At 46.7% G+C, this 19,395-nt stretch overlaps 1 protein-coding gene across 2 annotated transcripts in view; it reads right to left on the bottom strand.

The window, feature by feature from the left end:
• Casp8 (caspase 8) overlaps positions 1-18,312 on the bottom strand; it is a 30,314-nt gene extending 12,002 nt beyond the window's left edge. Inside the window, exons 1-2 of one of the 2 annotated variants that reach the window (XM_055609128.1) lie at positions 18,049-18,312; positions 7,584-7,916 (exon numbers count right to left, since the gene is read on the bottom strand). In XM_055609128.1, the coding sequence (XP_055465103.1) occupies positions 7,584-7,888 (305 nt within the window). In that variant the 5' untranslated portion in view covers positions 7,889-7,916; positions 18,049-18,312. Of the gene's footprint in view, positions 1-7,583; positions 7,917-14,981; positions 15,059-18,048 lie in introns of those variants that run through there. The other variant, XM_055609129.1, reaches the window with a different exon arrangement.
• Positions 18,313-19,395: the final 1,083 nt, after the last annotated feature.

The following is a 19,395-nucleotide window of genomic DNA, read 5'->3' as shown; positions in this document are numbered from 1 at the left end:
GAATAAAAGGGACTCTGAACACACACACACACACACACACACACACACACACACACACGCACGCATATCTCCAACTCTGGAAAGACCAAAGACTCTCAACACAACCAGCTGCTATACCATCCTCCGGCTCCACGTGTCTACGGGCCACGTGCAATCGCACCACATGGCCCCGGTGTCCCCGGGGCTCTGTTCTCTCACGGAACCTACAATCATTCCCCCTAGAAAGATAACTCATTTGTTACAACAGCCTGTTTATAAACTGCCTAAGTGCCCTGACAGCCTAGCCCTTCCATTACCCCGAGATTTGTGAGGCGGGGTGCTTGAGTGCAGGGGCCCAGACTACCCTCATTGTAACTCTGAGCCCATCATCTTTGACCTCTGTGACTTTAGACATGTTACGTTTTTTTTTTTTTTCCTCTCATCTGTAGATAGAAGTTAAATGTACATCTACCTCATAAGCAGGTGTTAATTGCCCGAGTTTCCTTGGGTAACAGTCATGTGTAGCTCACTGGGCGTGTGCACATTCTGAGATGCAATTTCCTCACTTCGTGGACGTCACATTGTGCTCTTAAACTAAGAGTACTGTGGCATCACTAGGCAGCATGTCCTCCCAGGACCAAGGTCACTTATGCAATCTGCCACTGCCCAAACCATTAGGCAGCACACGAAAGCACACTGAGAGTTCAGTAGGTCACAGAAAAATAACTATTCCCTGGCACATTTAGGATCTTGGAAAATGCTTGCCAAATGAATAACAGAATGTTTGAGGAGTCAGCAAAACTTGGGGTGAAGAGGTGGCTGCTGGAGGCTGGTCTGATGTGTGTTACTGGCCCTCAATATCTGGTTACACCTATCTTTGGTTTGTAAACCTGCCTGAGACATCTCTGGTTGATTAATTAGCCTGTACCTGGTCAGAGCAGAATGGGGTATGTGTGGCGAAGGTTCCCAGACTTTTAAGGATGGAAGAATCTCAGGAGGTATCACAGGAGACAGACAGACGGGAAGAGAGGAAGGAGGAGGACACCAGGATGGGTTAGCCTGAAGAAAATACCATGTGGGCTGAGGAAGGCCTCCAATAATGTTGTGAAAAGGCCCAGATGGAGAATATAAGCAAGTACCATGGGATTATGGCTGAAAAGTGGTCCAGCTGAGGATTGAGGTGGATGGCCTTGGATGGGGGCTGGGAGATGGATGGTGAGAATATTAGACAGTCTAAGTCCTGTCTGGCCCAACATAAATAAATAAATAAATAAATAAATAAATAAATAAATAAATAAATAAATAGATAGATAGATAAATAAATAAAAAATAAATAAATAAATAAATAAATAAATCTAACAGGTGTCTATGTCTCATTATTTGTGATATCAGGTTAAATAATACCGCCATGATAATCTTAGGGCTAATAATAAACATTATGTAGCCCAGCACCCATTTCAATTATTTACTGCAACAGATGTCTCAGCAGTTAGGAGCACATGACGCTCTTACAGAGGACCAGAGTTCACTTCTGGGTACCCAAATCAGGCTGCTCTTTAAACTTTTGGAAAAAAAAATAATAATAATAAGTCAGCAAAACTCTCAATAGTATTGTATAAAGGAAAATAACCTTAATGAGCAAATATGTTAGTTTCCAAGTTGAGTTAGAAAATATAAAATCCTGAAAAAGAAATAGTATAGAAACAGAATATACCTCATATTACCACCATCTCAAAAACTCAATCCCAGAAATACTTCCATAAAGGATTCTCGGTTTGGCCAAGACTGGTCCACCCCAAGCTACTATGACTCTTTTAACTTTAGTTCAAAGTTTCCTGACCCTGATATGTAACAGTTTCCTGGAGATTGAAACTTTCCATTCTGCAGGGAAGCTCCTTGAGCAGGAAGGTAAACAACTCTAAACAGTTTCAGGAAGTCCTTGAAACCGACCAGATTCACTCGGCCCCTCCCTGCCAAAGTAAGCAATAAAAGCCAGAGTCCCACTCAGAGAGAAGGAAGCTGAGCTGCAAAGAGAACTCTTAACACCAGAGCAGCTGCTGGGAAGAAGGGGAGACCACGAGACCAGCCGAGCTGCTGGAAGAGGTTTAGACCAACTGAGGCACCTGGAAAGGACCCTACTCTCCTGTTGAGCCACCTTGAAGGCTGTGCAGTGCACTCTGGTTCCCAGTGTGTGAGCTGTCACCATCCTGGGAGGAGCTTTGGTGATTCAGCTGTCTTTGAGTCATTTCTGTTCCTGTGTGTAAACTCCTCACCCTTATTCTTGGAAGTAAACCCAATGAAACTCATTGATTCACCAGGTTGGACCTTGGTGGTATTGGTATTTTGATCTGACATGGGCTCCTTATCTGGGGTGAGCAGGCATATGTGTTGTGTCTACCCAGAAAAAGTTGTGTCCCACAACAGTCCCTTTATCTTCCTTATTACCCAGACCAACTGGCTTCATTAGCATTATTTGAAGGGACTCTGGCCAGCATGGCTCTGACAGGCCTTGCCTTTCTCCCCAATTCCCTCTGCCTTACTAAAAACCAGTAGATAACATTTCCAAAGCTAGCCCTTATTTTGCTGAGGCCGACTACCAAGGTGCAGCTATCAAAGTATGGAAATCCAGCAATCAAAAGCCCCCTTTGGTTCACCTAATTATCATGCCCAGTTAAAATTAAACACTTCAACCTAACATGGCGTTTCCCCCTTTATCTTTATAAACTGCCCATTTTCCCATGGACCACTTCTGCCTCCTCTCTATCCAGGGGCAGTCCTTTGTCCTCCAGGACAAATACCCCTCTCCCTTGCTCCCTTCCCCTCTCCCTCATCCTCTACCTTCTGTCTTTGTCTCTTATTCCCTGCCCTTTGACCCTCTGGGACAAATAAATCTCCTTTGTGCTGAGAACTTGGTCCTGGAGGTCATGAGCCAATACAACTCACTTCATTAATGTGCCAGCAGAAGTTATCATTTGAACTAAAACATCAAGTCCAGCGGCGGTGGGGCACAGCTTTAATCCCAGCACTTGGGAGGCAGGGGCAGGTGGATCTCGATAAGTTCCAGGCCAGCCTGGTCTATAGAATGAGTTCCACGACAGCCAAGACAGAAACAAACAAGACCGCCTAGAGTTTTCTCATGGTGGTAAGGCTCCATGTGTGCGTGTTTTTATGCTCCTGGCTCATGTTAGACAATGGTGAACAAGCCTTCGGCAAAGACCCTTCTTTGCGCAATCAAAGAGTTTAAGCCTTTGACAGGTACTGTCCTAGTCAGGGGACTTAGGATTCTCTACAAGGAGGGTAAAGACTCCTGCCTTGGCATTGTGGTTTGCCTCAGCCTAGCTCACAGGGCAGGAACTTTTAAGAGCCCAAGATGATGGCACAAGTTGAGGACACACACACCCCTGACTTTCCTACTTCTGGGGCCATCCCTTCTTACGATGAATAGGCGCCCTAATGAATAAACTCCTTATAAAGATCATAATTCTAGGAAACCCAAACAATACAGCGCTCCTGGCTGACTCCGAATCTTTTTAAAGTCACTGTATTCCTACGGTGTGAGGAGTTGCCTAATGTGGGCAAAGGGTGTTTGTAGACAAAATCTTATTCAGTTGGGGCCATATTGGAGGAGGTGGGGTCTAATCCAAAGTCTGGTATCCTAATAAGAAAAAGGAAACATTGAGAACAACAGCTCAGACAGACACTTCTGTAAGACGGGAGCCAGAGGCTAGAAGCTGGGTGTTCCTCCAAAGAGAAGCCAGTCCTGCTAGCACCTTGATTTCTGAATCTGAACCCCAGAACTAGGAGAGAATAAGATTTTGTTGTTGTTGTTTTCAAGACAGGGTTTCTCTCTGTAGCCCTGGCTGTTCTGGAATGCTCTGTAATCCAAGCTGGCCTGAACTCAGAGCTCCATCTGACTGCTTCTTTCTCCCAAGTGCTGGGATTAAGGGAATATGCCACCACACTGGGCTAGATTAATGGTTTTTTGTTTGTTTTGGTTTTGGGTTTTTTATGTTGTTGTTATCATTTTTTGAGACAGGTTTTCTCTGTATAGCCTTGGCTGTTCTGGACTTGTTCTGTAGACCAGGCTAGCCTCTACCTCACAGAGATCCACCCACCTCTGCCTCCCTGAGTGCTGAGATTAAAGGTGTATGCCACCATGCCCCACTTAAGTTAATGTTTTAAGCATTAATAATAGTGATTATTATTATTAATGTTTGCAGTACTTAATTATGATAGACCTGGGAAAATAATACATCCAGTATCAATATCACAACTGTCAAGCCTGAAGTAGGAAGCCATACGATAAGGAAAGAGTGGCTGCCAGAGCTGGCTGGGAGGTGTAGAGGTATGTGAATTTAGAACATGGCTGCACTGGCAAGAGATCACGTCCAAAGACCTTTTAGGTCTGTGTGATCTGGCTGGACTACAAACATGCCTTTAATCCAGGAGACAGAGGCAAGCAGATCTGAGTTAGAGGCCAGCCTGGTATAGAGCAAGTTTCTGGTAAAGAAAAGCTGAGGTCCAAGCATGGTGGCACACGCCTTTAATCCCAAACAATGAAGTTAAAGACAGTTTGTAGAAGAAAGCACCCATGTATGAAAGTGAATTCTAGCAGAGTGGCAGAAATAGTGATGAATCAGAGAAAGACTTTGTCAGAACAGTATACACCCAAAATCTCACAAAAAGAGGGAGGAAAAGGAAGCTACTTAAGGGAGTAGGATGAGAGAGGAGGAGGCAGTTTTACTGGGACAGTAATAGAGAGTGAGGGTACAGAGAGAGAACACAGATGGAACAAACCAAAGAAAGAAAGGGAGGAGCCAAAAGAAAGATTAGAAAAAATTGCTGGAGTTGGTGTGAGGCCAAGCAGAGCAATTTAGAGGCCGAGAAAAAAGCCAGATTGAGTAAGTCAGCTGGAAAGGAGTTTAAGCCAGAGTTGAACAAGCCAGCCCAGAGCTCGGTAAGAACAAGAAAGGAGGAGCTGATTCAGCAGTAAGTCTTAGAGGCTGAAAACATCGTAGGCCTAGGTTAGATTGTACAGTGGCTAAAAGCTTCTAGGACTAGGCCTAGGTTAGCAAACAGGGGCAGTGAGCCTCCCAGACAACAGCTGAAGCAGGCGAATGAAAGTTCCTTTTCCAGGGAGGCTTTCCCATGCCACGGTTTGCTAACAAGGAAAGATGATGAAGGCCAGCGCTAAAGCTCAAGTAGAAATATTGTAAAAGCAGAACCAAAACCCACATCAAGAAGGGCTGAGCACAAGGCATGTTGAAAAGGAGAAGAAGACAAAGTGCTTCTATTTTTAAGACCTGGTCACAGAACCATGATCTTGCCACTGCATGGAGCCTGTTTCACAGTGCCACTGTTTCTAGAACCACTGAGAAGACAGATCTCTGGGCCTGTCAACAGGGGGTTGCAGGGGGGAAGGTTAAGTTGGGTTAACTGCAGTAGCTAAAGGCTGGCATCATTCTGTAGGCCATGGTCCCAGAGAGCGTAAGGGAGAGAGTGAGCGGAGCACTGGCTTTGCCTCTGCCTCCTGACAGCTCACACATCTTGAACAGCCAGCTACCCCCTGCCTCTGTTGCCATGACTTTCTCATCAGGACGGACCGCACCCTCAAACCCTAAGCCGAAATAAACCCTTCTTTAAGTTGCTTTTGTCACAGCAGCAAGAACTATCACTAATACACACGGTCTGTCCCGCTGGGGTGCAGTCCAGTTTATAGGAGCGCAGCCGTCTGTGTGGGGCCGGACCTGGTGAGAGAGCCCAGTCCCCTGAGTCCTGAAGCCACTGAAGGGTTCCACGTGCATACACGGGTGGGGAGGGTGGGCCGTGTGGGACGTAGTGAGGCCCTAGCCATGGACAAATAAACACAGGTTGTGGGTGCCAGAGATCAGGGTGTATTATTCACCGATGGGTGAGCCTGCCTTAATCCAGGGCCATAGACCTGGTTTTTAAGTTCCAGAAGAGAATCCCCCCAAAGGCACAGATAAAGCGAAGTATTCCCGGCTTATTTCCGCGGGGGAGAAAACACAGCTGAAAGCCAGCACTTGCCATTCCCCTGCTAGGCCCAGGGGCGGCCTGCCGGGGTTCCTCAGCTGGAGTAGGCCGAGGCTTCCTTAGAAGTAATCTTTGCCCACAATCCAATCCAATCCGTTACAATCTGTTACACCAGACGCATGAACATGTTTAAACGAGTGGCCACTTAAAAAGTTATTAAGTTTACCAGGGGAAAGGGCAACAGTGCTCTCTTGTTTTTCCCAGAGCCGGGTCCTTCTTAGCTGGTCGGTGTGGCTGCCTCATACCCGGCTGGAATACGTGTTTATCTTCCTCAGTGTTCCCAGACTCACCATTTTATTAAACTTCCCCTCTTTTAACTCTCTTTAAGAAGAAAGAAGAAGAATGTTTATTTAAGACCTTATTCCAGGGGTCTGGAGAGACGGCTCAGTAGTTAAAGAGTTCCAGAGGACCTGGGTTCAATTTCCAGCACCCAGATGGCCGCTCCCAAACATTTGTAGCTCCAGTTCCAGGGAACTTGACCGTCTCTTCTGGCCTCCATGGGTTCCAGGGACTCATGAGACACACACACATACATACAGGCAAAGCATTCAAATTGTTTTTCGAGTGGGGGCAGGTCACAACACTGCCGATACAAAAGCCATATTCTGGGCTGGAGAGATGGCTCAATGGTTTAGAGCACTGGCTGCTCTTGCAAACATGCCGGACCAATTCCCAGCATGCACACAGCAGCTCACAACTGCTTGTAGCTCCAGGTCCAGGCAATATAACGTCCTCTTCCGGCCTCTGCAGGCCTCCTACATGCAAATGGCATACAGACACATGCAAGCAAAATACCCGCATCATAAAAATAAAAATAAGTTGTTTTTTTTTTAAATATCAGCATACCTGAAGGTCATGTTCAGTTTGAAAAATGAAAAATTTAAATTTACTTGTTCTTTCACGTGTGGATATACGCATTGTGGTGGTCTGAACGAGAAATGTCCTTCATTGGTTTGCAGATTTGAACACCTGGTCCCCAGGCTGCCTGGAGAGGTTACGGGGCTGTTAGAGCCCTGCCAGAGGAAGCACACCCCTGGACAGACTTTGAGAGCCTCAGCCTCGCCCCGCTTGCACTTCACACTTCCTGTTTCCCGTGTGCACGGGAGTTCTCAGCTTCCTGCTCCTGCCACCACGCCTGCTGGCTGCCTTCTTTCCTCTGCCATTACCAGCCCTCTGGAACTGTAACCCAACATACAGTCTTCTATAAATTGCTTTTCGTCGCGGTGTTTTACCACAGCAACAACTACCACACACAGGGCGTTGACCATATACCCCCAACCCTGGCCTCTCAGCCTCCTGTAGCCAGATTCCTTCCTCCCCCACCCCCCCACCCTCAACTCCCATTAAGTGCCTTTCTGTAGCATGCTTCATGAAAAATAAATTCTTTTCCAGCCTTAGCATTTTTTATCCTCTTAACTGTGTATTTAGCCCCTAAATGTCTTCCTTTAGCCCAGTCTCAAAGCCACTTATGGACCCCAGCAGCAGCAGCCACGGGGACATGTCCCTTCTGTCCACACTTCCGGCCCCCCAACCCCAGCATCTCTACCCACCTGTAGGGAGAAACCTGGGCTTTGTCTAGAACCTGCAGCTCCATCACCATGTCCTCCTTGCTGCTGTTTAGGACGTTGGTCAGCAGGTCCAGCCGATGGATTCGGAAAAGCAGCTCCTTCAGGAAGGACAGATTGCCTTCCTCCAACATTTCCTTTTCCTGCAGGCTCTGAAACAGCATCAGGGCATCGCTGATGGACTCCTGTTTCTTCTGTGGGATGTAGTCCAGGCACAAAAACTTGAGGGCAGCCAGTTCTTCACTGCCCAGGTTTTCAGCAATTTCGTAAAGACAGCTGTTGAAATCCATTCTTCCCCGGGGCTGGGAGAGCGGCAACCTAGGTCAACACATGATGTCGTGATCAAGTGAGAAAGTAAAGTGACAACTGCCAGGGCGCCTCCTGCTAAATGCTGATCACATTTACCGTATCCCAGTCACTTTAGAGGAAAGAAACCGAATAACAGGAAACAAAACCGGAAGTTCCTGCTTCTCAGGAGCTTTTGTTTAGGAGGTGGGTGGGTATACAGAAAGCCACTGGTCAGATGGTTGCCTCTGAGAACTATTTGACAGTCTTGGCAACAGAGGTTCCTGCAGGTGAGAGGAGGAGGCAAGAAGAGCAGTTCTTGAAGGAAAAGTGCCTACGAAATGTGGAGACAAGTTGGACAGACACGAGAGTTCAGCAGAGTAACCTGACAGGGTCTAGAATAGATTGGTGGTTGACTCTGCAGGAGGACAGCAAGCTTCGTGGCCAGGAACATGGGTTCTGCCTGGATTGAAGCCTGCCTGTACCACTGGCCGCTCTGCCTTGGGAAGCTGCTTCCTCAGACACTTGTAAGTGTCTCCGTGTGTAAAGTGATGGGGAGAAGGCTACCTTTCTTCTGAGGTTGTGACTCTGAGGTACTATCCAACAACACTCAGCTGCTAACACCAAAAACATGCCAACCTCCAGAAAAGAGAAACCCTGGTCATGGGACCTGTCTCCATTAGCTTCTATTGCTTTGATAAATACCATGACCAAAAGCAACCTGGAGAGTGGGGAGGTTTGTTTGCTCTTATATTTTAGAGTCCATCATCCAGGAAAGCCAGGGCAGGAACCCCGAGGCAGAAACTGATGCACAGTCCGTGGAGGAGTGCTTGCTTACTGGCTTGCTCCTCAGGGCTTGCTCGGCCTGCCTTCACGTAGCACCCAAGACCATCAGCCCAGAAGTGAGCTGGGTTCTCTCACGTCAATCATCAAGAAAATGCACCACCAACCTGTCCACTGGCCAGTCAGGTAGGAGCCTTTTCTCAACTGAGGTTCTCTCTTCCCAAAAGACTCTAACTTGTGTCAAGTTAACACAAAAACTAGCCAGAACAGTAGCCAGACAGGACCTGGGATACTGAGTGTTTTTCTCCCCTCCTCACTGTTTCTATTAAGTTGGAAACTGAGAACATTCATTTGGAAGTAGTATTCCTCAGACTCCTCAGCTGAGAAGATCTTTGTCTTACTCACGAGATGCCTTGCCCTTAAGAGGTGAGTCCAGATGGCAACTGTCTGAGACCCTTCCATGAGAAAACCTTTCCACCCAGCCCAGCTCCATCACTTCCGTGGTATTCCAGACACTGCCCTTCATCTTAACCTCAAAACTGTCTTCTCCCCCACAACAAAGAGAATTGTTCTTGAGTCTTTGTTTGTTTGTTTGTTTGTTTGTTTGAGACAGGGTTTCTCTGTGTAGCCTTGGCTGTCTTGGACTCACTCTGTAGACCAGCCTGGCCTTGAATTCACAGAGATCCATCCGCCTGCCTCTACCTCCGCAGGACTGGGATTTCAGGCGTGCACAGCCACTGCCCAGATTGTTCCTGAGTCTTAACTTTGGCAGTCCCTCCTCTTGAAACTTCATGGCTGGAAATACTAAGCTGGCCAGCAGCAGGAGACAATGACCAATGGAACACCCCATGGCCTTCTGTTATACATCTGACAGAAGGGTATTTTTAGCTGGGTATGGTGGCTCACCCTGTAATGCCAGCACTCGAGATGCAGAGGCAGGAGGATTGTTTAAAGCTCAAAGTCTACACGGTTCACATAGCAGTTCCAGGGCAGTTAGGTCTATAGAGCGAGACTCTGTCTCAAAACACACACACACACAAAAAAAAAAAAACCCACATAAATAATTACTTAAATATATTTTTATTGTCATAGTAGAATAGTTTTCATTTTTTTAATGGCCCCAAAAGACTTGTAGTTTTCCCTTTCAGAAATGGCATTCCCCTCCATGGTGACAGTAACTATTGATCTCTGTGTGTAAAAATTCAAAATATAGTAAACTAAAATATGGTCACATTGTTGCTATCATATGCCACTCACATAGTCACACACGCACACACAAGGATACACAAACATAAAAACTGGAATCAGACTACCTATGAAGATGCACATGGCTGAGTTTTATTGTGTTGATGTTCATAATGAACACCAATGTTCCACACAGCACATTTTTGTGTTTCTTCATTCATTGCATGTACATATAGTGGGACTTACTGGAAACAACTGTCTCTAAATTGTTTTTTTTTCCTTTGTTTTTGTTCTTTGTTTTCATTTGAAGAAACACGTCCTTTATCAGCCAGTGGTGAAACATGTCTTTAATCTCAGCACTCATGCGGCAGAGGCAGGTGGTTCCCTGAGTTCAACACTAGATGAGTTCCAGACTGAGTTCCAGGACAGCTAGGGCTATACAGAGAAACCCTATATCAAAAAACAAAAGAGAGAGAGAGAGAAAGAAAGGAAAAGAAAGAAAGGGAAAGGGGGGGGGGGGAGAGTCATGACAGAAATACAGATCACAAAGACCAGAAGACCAAAGAGGAAACAGAAATCAAGAAAGAAAATACACATCCAAAAATTACAACTTCAGAAATCAGCATCTAGATCTCTAGTCATTCCAAACCCAAATGCTTACATGTCAGTATAGGAACATGATCAGACATCCAGGGAAACATGCCACCTACTACAACAGGCCCTGGGTATTCCAACACAGCCGAAGCACAAGAAAGTGACCTTAAAGCCAATTTTATGAAGATGATAGAGGCCCTTAAAGAGGAAGTGAATAAATTTTTGAAGAGATCCAGGAAAATACAAACAATGAGAGGAAGTGAGTAAGTTCCTTTAAGAAAGCCAAGAGAAAACACAAGCCTAGGGAATCCTGGGGATGGAAAAGGCGGTCAAACAGGAACTATGGACTGAAGCATTGCCAACAAAATACAAGAGACAGAAGAGAGGCTCTTAGGCATAGCAGATATGGTAGCAGAAATTGATACATTGGGAAAAAAAAAATTAAATCTAAAAAACTCCTGACAGAAAACATCCAGGAAATCTGGGACACTATGAAAAGACCAAACCTAAGAATAACAGGAATACAAGAAGGAAAAGGCCGGGGAAATTTTTTTTTTTTTTTAACAAAATCATGGAAGAATGTTGGGCTCATGGACCGTGCCTCCAGAGGAATTGGCATGGGACTAGCAAGACTGGAGCATGTTCAAACCCTGGACATCTCACCTTTAAGACTTAAAATCTCGTCCTGAGAATGGAAGGCGTGGAACAAAGCCCCCTCCTTGCTTTCTGTCCTGGCCTCAGGAGCATGTGACACAGCCCCCAAGGTGGTCACTCAAGGTTACAGGTCAGTCACCTGAACTTGTCTCCTGTTATCTTTCCCCACGCAAACACAGCCTTGGCAGCGTCCTAGTCTCAGCCAATGACATGCATTCATCCCCCAAATCCCTCCCACTGCCCAAGGTGTATAAGGCTCTGCTTCACATGAAATAAACGGGCCAGCACCATCTACTTCATCGCTGGACCAGGCAAAGACGGGCATTCGCCCACACCCACCAGCATGAAGATGTCAGTTTAACCAAAGAGCGGTCACACTGGGGTACCATTGCCACCTTGGCTTCAGAACTCCGAGTTTCTGCTGCCGTTTGCTACCGGCATCTCCTTAAGCAGAGCTAACTGTGACACGGTGAAAAACCTCTTCTCCACGGCTCCTGTGCTACCAGAATTCTTGGCGCGCAGACTTCACTCCGCATGCTCCAGTTGTTCCTGAGGAAAGTGGAACCTGGGACCCCAAGTTCCATTCGTTTCTGCCCAGAAGCCAGCAGCACTCAGACCTTCCTGAGAGCACTTCCAGGGCAGGCCAGCGGAGGGGAAAGTGGAACCAGAGAAGAAAAATTTTTCTAACTTTAAGAACATGCCTACAAAGGTACAGAACACCAAAAATACTGGACCAGAAAAGAAAGTTCCCCTGACACACTAAACATACAAAACAAAGAAATATTAAAAGCTCCAAGGGAGAGGCTGGAGAGATGGCTCAGAGGTTAAGAGCACTGGCTGCTCTTCCAAAGGTCCTGAGCCACATGATGGCTCCCAACCATTTATAATGAGATCTGATGTCCTCTTCTGGCACGCTGTATAAATAATAAGTAAATCTCTTAAAAAAAAAAAAAGATCCAAGGGGAAATGGTCAAGTATCATATAAAAGAGCTACTAGAATTATACCTGACTTCTCAATGGAGAATATAATAGCCAGAAGAGCAGAAGAGCATGGACAGATGTCTTTGAGACTCTAAGAGACAAGACGAAAGAAAGAGGGAAAGAAAGAAAGAGGTCTGGAATTCACTGCGCACCAGGCCAGTGTTCCTGCCATAGTTTTTCAAGAGCTGGGATTAAAGACTTAAAGACGTGTGGCACAACCAGCACATCTGCATATTAATTGTTAGAATATCACCATACTCAGAGACTTTCTTCATCTTCTACATGCCCCTATTATTTTCCTTTTTAAAGTGAAACTGAATTCAGTATTGGTATAGGCCTGTGAGAGCCACAGTGAGTGTGCAAGGGTCAGAGAACTCAGGGAAGTGTTCCTGCCTTCCCTTCACAGGGGTTCTGGGGATCCAGCCAGGTTACACAGCAGGTTCTTTCACTTGCTGTGCTGGTCTTCCTCCATTCCTTTCTTAAATAAAGTGTTAGAACTGGAGAGGGAGAGGGAAAATGAAAATGAAAATAAATGCTGACTTGGGTGTGTTCGTGCGTTGAGGACTGCGTGGTGCAGAAGACAGGAAGTGGACTTCTGGGAAGTCCACCCCAGAGGAGGCAGCAGCTCTGAAAAAAAGCATCAGAACCCAAGTTCTTAAGAGAGCTGGAAGCTTGGCCTCCCCCAGACAGCAGCAGCTTACACAGCTCTCACAGAAACCCAAGAATGACCCAAAGGACAGTTTCCTTGACAGGGCTTTTTAACACACTATGTTAGAACAATGACCGAAACTTAAGGAAAGAGAGGAAGGGAGGGAAGGAGGGAGGCGGGGTAAGATTCTAAATGAAATCCTTACACCAAAATAAACTGCAAATGGGTAAAGAGTCGAACCACAAATCGCTCTAAGTGTGCACACATGTGCTCAGCTGCTGACGCGCTTGTTGGGGTGGGAAGACAACTTTGTTATTGGCTCTCTCCCTGTACCTTAAAAGGGTTCCAGGGATCAAACTCAGCTCGCCAGGCTCGCTTATCCAACGGCTTTACCAGCTGAACCTTGTCACCACTCCTCAAAAACAATTGGAAATGATCTTGTGGTGGGAAATAAAAAAAGAAAGAATCAAAATAAAATAAAGTCATTTAAATCTTGTCATTTTTTTAAAAATAATTCTCTGGTCACATTTGGCATTGTATACTGAAACTTATTCACATCTCTCTACATAAATATATATGTATAAATAAATGAGGAGTTTGTCATATTATGCATATCTTATTATTGCTGTCAAATAATCTCAAAAAATATATTTCCACTATGTAATATATAAGAACATTTTATATCTTATATATGTATGACCTAAAATACTTAAACGTAGATCAGTGTTTGTATTATGACATATAAGTGTTCAGAAGTGTCCAGAACAGCATAAACCATTTATCTCATTTTGCTAGAAGCCTCTGAAGAAACCGTTACTACATTTTCCTGTTGCACTAAATCACAACTTAGCTCAGCTCCTCAGACAGAGATAGGCTCAGATTCCCATGTGTCCAACAGCGCACACACTAAAAATGTCAGATTTCTGTGACCCTAGCCAGCCTGCCTGGGTAACTTGGCAAGTTTCAGGCCAGCAAAAGACCCAAGACAGAACACACAGAGACACAGACAAACCTGCGTGCATTCCTGCAAACATGCACCACACATCCATAAAAGATATACTATTTTATTCTATTGATACAGTGAGGAACTTCAACAGAGGAACACAAATAGTCTTATTTTCAAATGGGTACAACTACCAAAAACATTAAAAGTTAAAAAGAAAGAAAGAAAGAAAAGAAAAAGTTGCACATAAAATGGAGCATGTGGCCGGCCGCTACTGGGGAGGAAGGGCCTACGTTAAGCCTGAGGCTAGCTCCAGGGTCCAAGCTCACCACGGCCTCCGTGCCAGGTGACTAATCTCAATCCTTCGATGAATAATCAGGCATGTCCAGCTATTCCCGCTCCTCTGTGGTTGAGATAACTTCCTTCAAGAATTGGGGTGAGGATGGGGGGTGAGGACAGCATGAAATGAAACTCGCTAGACTTTCCAGGGATAAAAGTCGACACGTCACCCAAAGCCTGAGAGTACCTAAAGGCTCCATCTGGCTGCTCCTGCCTCCAGGCAAGGTTGCTCTCAGAATTGGGCTCCCCTCAGCCCTAACGAATGGCACAGGCAAGTGCAAACAAGACACCCCACAGGCCAGAGGGAATTCAATCCATCCCAGTAAAGGCAGTCAAGTGTCGGTAAAATGTACAATCAACCCCACCATTTTCTAATTGAATGTAACTCATAACTTCCCTTGTGAGACACCTAACGTCGCCGCCGGTACAGATTTCTGGGTTTTCAATCTGTCCTTCATTCTCTGGACTGTCTTGTTTCTTTTTAGTTTCTCAAAAACAGAAATGAGCAGCTGGGGAGGTAGTTTGGTGGGGCAGTGCCTGCCTAGCACGTCTGAAGCCCTGGATTCAATCCCCAGCACTGCAGATTTACAAAGAGAAAGAGCAATGGCTAAGACTGTGTCTGTGTTTGAGGTGTGCATGCGTGTGTATCAGAAAGATGTGCCGTTTGGGGGGTAAGTGAGATGGTGAGGAGATGGCGCAGCCAAGTCAACTGAGATTTAAATTTTAGCTTCTGCTCAAAGAAGGGGGGCTTCAAATAGAAGGCTGCACTTGCAACCTTCCAGGGACACCCAAAAGCACATTGCTCTAATCAGGGGGACCCCTGAAGAAGCAGCTACCCACCCAGATAAAGCTCCCAGATTCCTTTTCAGTATAGAATCCCTCTATAGCCATGTGGACTCCAGCTGGCACACTCCGGAAGCCGAGAAAGCTCAACAATCAAGATCCTCCCCATCTTAAAAGCCCAGCTGACCTTATCAGAAACAAATCCAGAGGTCCTCCCGAGCCACCTGGCCCCCAGCCCCGTCTCTGCCAGGAAGGGGGCAGGCAGAGAGCTGGAGGGTAGGGCCTTTTACACTTCCTGCTTTTGGGGAGGAGGCAGGACGCTGAGTAGTCAGAATAACACTGGCTGTTCCAAGTTGTGTACACTGTATGTTAGGTATATTCTCCCTTCGAACTCCACCCGCACTTTCCTGTTAGACCCTTTGCCCCCAGACAGTTTCACTTCTGCTTCATGTCATATATATGAGTTCATGTGACTATATAAAATCTAGCAACCACAAATGATAAAAAGAAAACAGCATTTGTCTTTCTGAGATCGGTTCTGTTTACTTAATTATCTCAATTTTTGTCCATTTTCTTCCAAACAATATAACTCTGTTCTGTTGTTGTTTGGGGTTTTTTTGTTTGTTTGTTTGTTTTATTTTTCGAGACAGGGTTTTTCTGGGTAGCCCTGGAACTTGCTTTGTAGACCAGGCTGGCCTCAGACTGAGGGATCCACCTGCCTCTGCCTCCCAAGTGCTGGGATTGGCATGTCCCACCACCTCCCAGCTATCATTGGGTCAGGGTGTCCCCTCACAGCAATAAAACAATAACTAAGACATATGGGGGAAATAATTAAGATCAGGGTAGAAATTAATGAAACAAAACTAAAAAAACAATTCACAAAGAAATAAAGAAACAGAGTGGAAACTAAGAGAGCCATTACAACTGATACCTATGAAATTTACAAAAATCCTATGGATATACTTGAAAACCTTTTACTCTACTTGCTTCTAAAATCTGAAAGGAATGGATTCACTTCTAACATTGTATCAACTGGTAAAATGAGGCCCCTCCGGTGCGAGGCTCTGGCTGTGAGAGGCAAGGGGGTAACTGCTCCCCACTACCCCACATCTCACACAGATAAAGCTCCTAGCTTCCTTTGCAGTATTCAGATCCTGAGTACCTCTATGGGTCACTTTACCAACTAGAGCCTGATTTCTTTAGTCCAAATGAGAAACATGAACTGGATATTAAGAATTCTTTCTGTTCATATTTCAGGATTTTAAAGCTTTTGGGGGAGTTAGCCATCATGACTACAATGTTTTTACTCCCTAACTATTGATAACACCTAGGATGGGCCTGAAGTCCTGGGCTCTGAGGCTCTGCCAGCTTCCACAGCTGACTCTTACTGACACACAGAGATGTTCTCTTCAGTAGTTTCTGCTTACAGCTGCTTAAAGAACTCTAAAATCACCAAAGAGGCAAACCCTGGTTCCTTCACCATGCAGACAAACCAATATACAAACACATTAGCTCCTTGCTGTGAATTAATTCAAATATTTTCTGGTGTTAAGAGAAGAAAAAGAAAAGCACTTTGAAACTGTTTCCTGCTACCTAAAAATAGAATGTAAGTTTTCAGAGTACAGAGCCCCAACTTCGCATCTGAGAGAAGTAAATGAGGTACCTGAAAGCAATCTGTTCTCAGGAGCGCTGGGCAGAGGTGACACCATAGTACCAGTACCTGAAGCTGGCTCTTGATTCTGCCCGAGAACCAGGACAAGACCACAGCAACAGACTTGAATCCTGTTTGTGGCCCAACCTTCCCCAGGAGCTACTATGCTTTCCCCAGCATCCTTCACAACCCCTACCCAAGTCCTGGCCCACTCTGCTCTCCAGGACCCCACACCTCACACTCAGCTGGGAGACTCTGAGCTGTCCAAGACCATGAACTTCCTGAGGGCAGCAACTGCCAGTTTCATGGTAATACCTGAACTATACAACAGCCGGAAAACCATCAATGGAGAGAAACTCTGTCAAAGGGGTGATGGTTCTGAACACGGAGCTCCCTGGTAAGCAGTAAGTCCACCAGAGCACAGGATGGCATAGTAAATGGAACCTGGGAGGGGGCATTAAATGAAGCAAGAAGAGGCCCACTGTCTGATTTAAAAATTTCAAGTTGGAAGCTTCAAAAAACAAAACAAGCATGGCAGGGTGCTATCCAGGCTGCTGGAGAAACCATGTTAGTTCTTGGAGAGGGCTTAACCAAAATGAGGATTGTGGCATACCAGCTGAACGACCTGGGGCTATGGGGTCACCCTCTCCCCGATGGGTGAAGAGACACAGAAGACACACAGATGTGACCAGCAGCTCTTCTGTGTCCACATATGAGTTCTTGTATCTGAAATAGGATTTGTAAGAAACAACAGTGCTGGTCCACCTAACGTAATACTACCATGTTTATTTAAAAAAAAAAAAAAAAAGACTTGTTGGGCTGGAGAGATGGCTCAGCTGTCCAAGAGCACTCACTACTCTCTCGGAGTGCCTGGATTCAGTCTCCAGCACCCACAGAGTGGCTCAAACTGTCTTTATCCCCAGCTGGAGGGATCTGTGACTCCTGAACACCAGGTGCACATACATACACGCGGACAAAACGCTCATAGACGCAAAATTTAAAAAAAATAGAAATAAATCACTCTTTAAAGAAAGAAGCAGACCTAGCCAAGCAGGAGGGATTTAGAGGGTTCCCTTAAAAAATAATAATAATTAAGAAATAGAAATATGACTATGTGATAATTATTTACTGATACTCAACGCTAGTCACTGTTGTAACTGCTTAACACATAGAGAGAAATTCCTGGCCTCAGATCAGAGATGGTGCCCAGCGGCAGCAGGAAAAACCTGAGCTGCGGGAGATCTTGGGGGGAGGGAAGGTAAGAGAAGAGGGGGAGTCGGAGGGAGGAGTGGGGAGGCGGGAGAAGAAGGAGAGGGGGATGGGAGCGAGGTGGGGAGGGGGGGAGCATTGGGATTAGGGTTGGGAGGTGTCGGAGAAGAGTTGGGAGGAGGCGCCGAAGAACCCGGAGGACTTGGCACAGTCGTCAGCGGACGACTCCCTCCGCTCCGGGCGCCGGAGCCGAACAACGAACAAAGTTAAGCCTCGGAAGCTGAATAGAGTTTTCTGGAGAGGCGACGGAGAGGGGGCGCTGCGTTTCGGGGAGCGCCACGCGCGACCAGGACGAGCTGGTGGGAGCGGGGCGAGGCCGCTGTGCAGCACTCACCTGTGAGGCGGGTCCCAGCTCCGCGGGTCCCTGCTCCGCGGTCCCGGCTCGCGGCGGCGGGTGGCGCCCACACTCCCTGCCGCCAGCCTTTGCTTTCAGAGCCTCCACCCCTCGGCCCGCCACTTCCTGTTCCCACGCGGCCGGGCCTAGGTTTACCAGCGCCTCCAAAAAGCGGGACTTCAGAACTTGATCGCCCAAAGCCAGGGAAGGAGAGCCTGTGAGGTGCCCTCCGCAGAAGGATGGCCTCCTTCCTGCAGCGAGGGAACCTCAATGGAAAGGACTAGGCGAAAACTTTAATCGGGGGACAGAAATGACTCATGCAGAGGCGATGAGTTAATCATTAGGTGGTACCCTGGTGCCAGCAGCCCTGGAGGCCATAGGCTGCCTTAGGAGCTCCCACCAATTCTTGAAGACACTTCCTCATTCCTCTGCCCCTTGAAGAACCCCCTACACCGTGTAAACCTGCTTTCAATCTCAGCACTCAGGGAGGCCAGGCAGGAAGGTTAGAAATGACAAGTTCCAGGCCAGCCAGGGCTACAGGAGACAATGAAAGAAAATGCACACACAGAGAGAGAAGAGGCAGAGATAGAGAGAGGAGAGAGGTGATTCCACACTGGAAACCAAACTACCGGCAAGAGAGCCTTCACTGCCTATGGAAACGATTCTCGCTGTAGATGTTCGAGTTAGATGCTGAAAGAGAAATTTGTGTGTCATGGCCTAAACTCAGTACTGAGTCCCTTCCCGAAGATCCTATTTTATAGCGCTGGTTTTTTTGTTTGTTGGCTGGGTTTCTCTGTGTAGACCAGGCTGGCCTCGAACTCACAGAGAGCCACCTGTCTCTGCCTCTGCTGGGGTTGCAGGTGTGTGCCGAATTCTAGCGCTGTTCTGGTAGGGCCACACTGGCCTGCCGTTAGGAAGTGCGCTCCTGACCGCCCGCGTGCTGGGAAGTCAAAGCAACCGGTGCTTCTGCAGCAGTGAGCCAGGATTACGGAGCCCAGAGCACCAAACAGACACAGGGACTAAAACCCCACTGCTACCACATCCTAGCTCCCTTTCCCAGCACTTAGGGGTTGGGGTGATATGATGCCTCAGCGTAAACAGGGCTACAGAATAAGAACTTGTCTGGAAGGAAGTGGAGGGGATGGAAAAGACAAAGAGTAGACCAGATGGTTAGACTATAGGAACTCAAGGCTGCTCCCAGGACCTCACTTACACAACCTTCCCCGCTGGGACCAAGTGCTCAAATGTGTGAGCCGTGAAACATTTCATCAAACCACAACACCAAAGCCAAGGAAATCTCCTGGCCAGGCCAGGCCAGGCCAGGCCAGGCCAGGCGTCAGCAGCGCA

The sequence above is a fragment of the Psammomys obesus genome, unplaced genomic scaffold (assembly GCF_907164565.1).
Source record: "Psammomys obesus unplaced genomic scaffold, mPsaObe1.curated_primary_1811, whole genome shotgun sequence".
NCBI classification, from domain to species: domain Eukaryota; kingdom Metazoa; phylum Chordata; class Mammalia; order Rodentia; family Muridae; genus Psammomys; species Psammomys obesus.
Note: the sequence above shows the minus strand (reverse complement) of the source record. Positions and strands in the feature narration are given on the sequence as shown.